The 1,043-nt window shown below is 30.1% G+C and overlaps 1 protein-coding gene across 3 annotated transcripts in view; it reads right to left on the bottom strand.

Moving 5' to 3' along the window:
* Window positions 1–1,043, bottom strand: part of LOC107645946 (protein SAR DEFICIENT 1) — a 5,296-nt gene that overhangs the window by 651 nt on the left and 3,602 nt on the right. For 2 of the 3 annotated variants that reach the window (XM_016350102.2, XM_021104006.1), the window contains exons 6-7: window positions 758–895; window positions 154–223 (exon numbers count right to left, since the gene is read on the bottom strand). In XM_016350102.2, the coding sequence (XP_016205588.1) occupies window positions 154–223; window positions 758–895 (208 nt within the window). The remainder of the gene's footprint in view (window positions 1–153; window positions 224–757; window positions 896–1,043) is intronic. The other variant, XM_016350104.2, reaches the window with a different exon arrangement.

Raw genomic sequence — 1,043 nt, 5'->3', positions numbered from 1 at the left:
GACTAAATAATTAAAATAAAACAAAATAAAATATTAGAATAAAATAGAAGGTTTCAAAAACTAAGAATAAAACTTAATCCAAATAGTTAGATAATACCAAAACAGTAATTTATTTATCCGTTTAATACATATACATACTTGCATAATTCATACCTTGATGTTGTAGACTTGCCATTGGGCCTGGAAAGGTATGTGCAAATGCTAGTGTCTCCTCAACATGCTGCTGTATATATTGTCAACCAAGCATACTATAATATCATCAGATATCCATCGATAAATAATAATGTAGGTATATATTCATGAATTTTTTATTTTTTAAATCAAAGTAAAAATACAAGAGAAAATCAAACGTTAATCTAGGATTATTACCAATGATGATCCTAGTCAGATAGGTCGATTAGAATCTCAAAATATAGAGCTCTTTAAAAACACTGGTAAAATAATAACTTTTTCTTACCATGTATAGGCAAGAGTAAATTTTACAACTCTAACTATTACAATTTCTTATTAACTCTAAATGAAATAATAATTCATCCTGGTTATTGTATTGTAATGATAATTAACAGGCATCGCCTAAACCAGTTTATAAAGTCCTGCAATAATTATTTATACAACTCTTATTACCAGAGATATAACAGGATTAGTATATTTAAAAGCTGATGATCAGTAATTCTGTTTTGTCCCACTAATTAATTATCACAAAGATTCAAGTTAAAAGAAGTATGATACTACCTATACGGATCAGAGGTAGGTGTACCTTATCATCATCGGAGTTGATGATAATATTCTGCGGATGACACTTTTGTCCTTGACATGTCACTGCCGGCGGAGGATAACAACTAGTCTTAGCATGCTTAAGTGTTTCCCTCAGCTTTCTTGGACTTTGGCCAAATGTCTGTGGCCAAAAACAGAAGATTCAAGTGAAAATCTATCATATACTCAAATCACACGCGCACTGCACTGTATATTAATAAAGGTTTAGCTAACTTTGTCCTAAGGGCATAAAGAACACGAGTTAAGATTGTTATTAATAAAAAATTTTA

Source organism: Arachis ipaensis, chromosome B06 (genome assembly GCF_000816755.2).
Source record: "Arachis ipaensis cultivar K30076 chromosome B06, Araip1.1, whole genome shotgun sequence".
Classification (NCBI taxonomy): Eukaryota; Viridiplantae; Streptophyta; class Magnoliopsida; order Fabales; family Fabaceae; genus Arachis; species Arachis ipaensis.
Note: the sequence above shows the minus strand (reverse complement) of the source record. Positions and strands in the feature narration are given on the sequence as shown.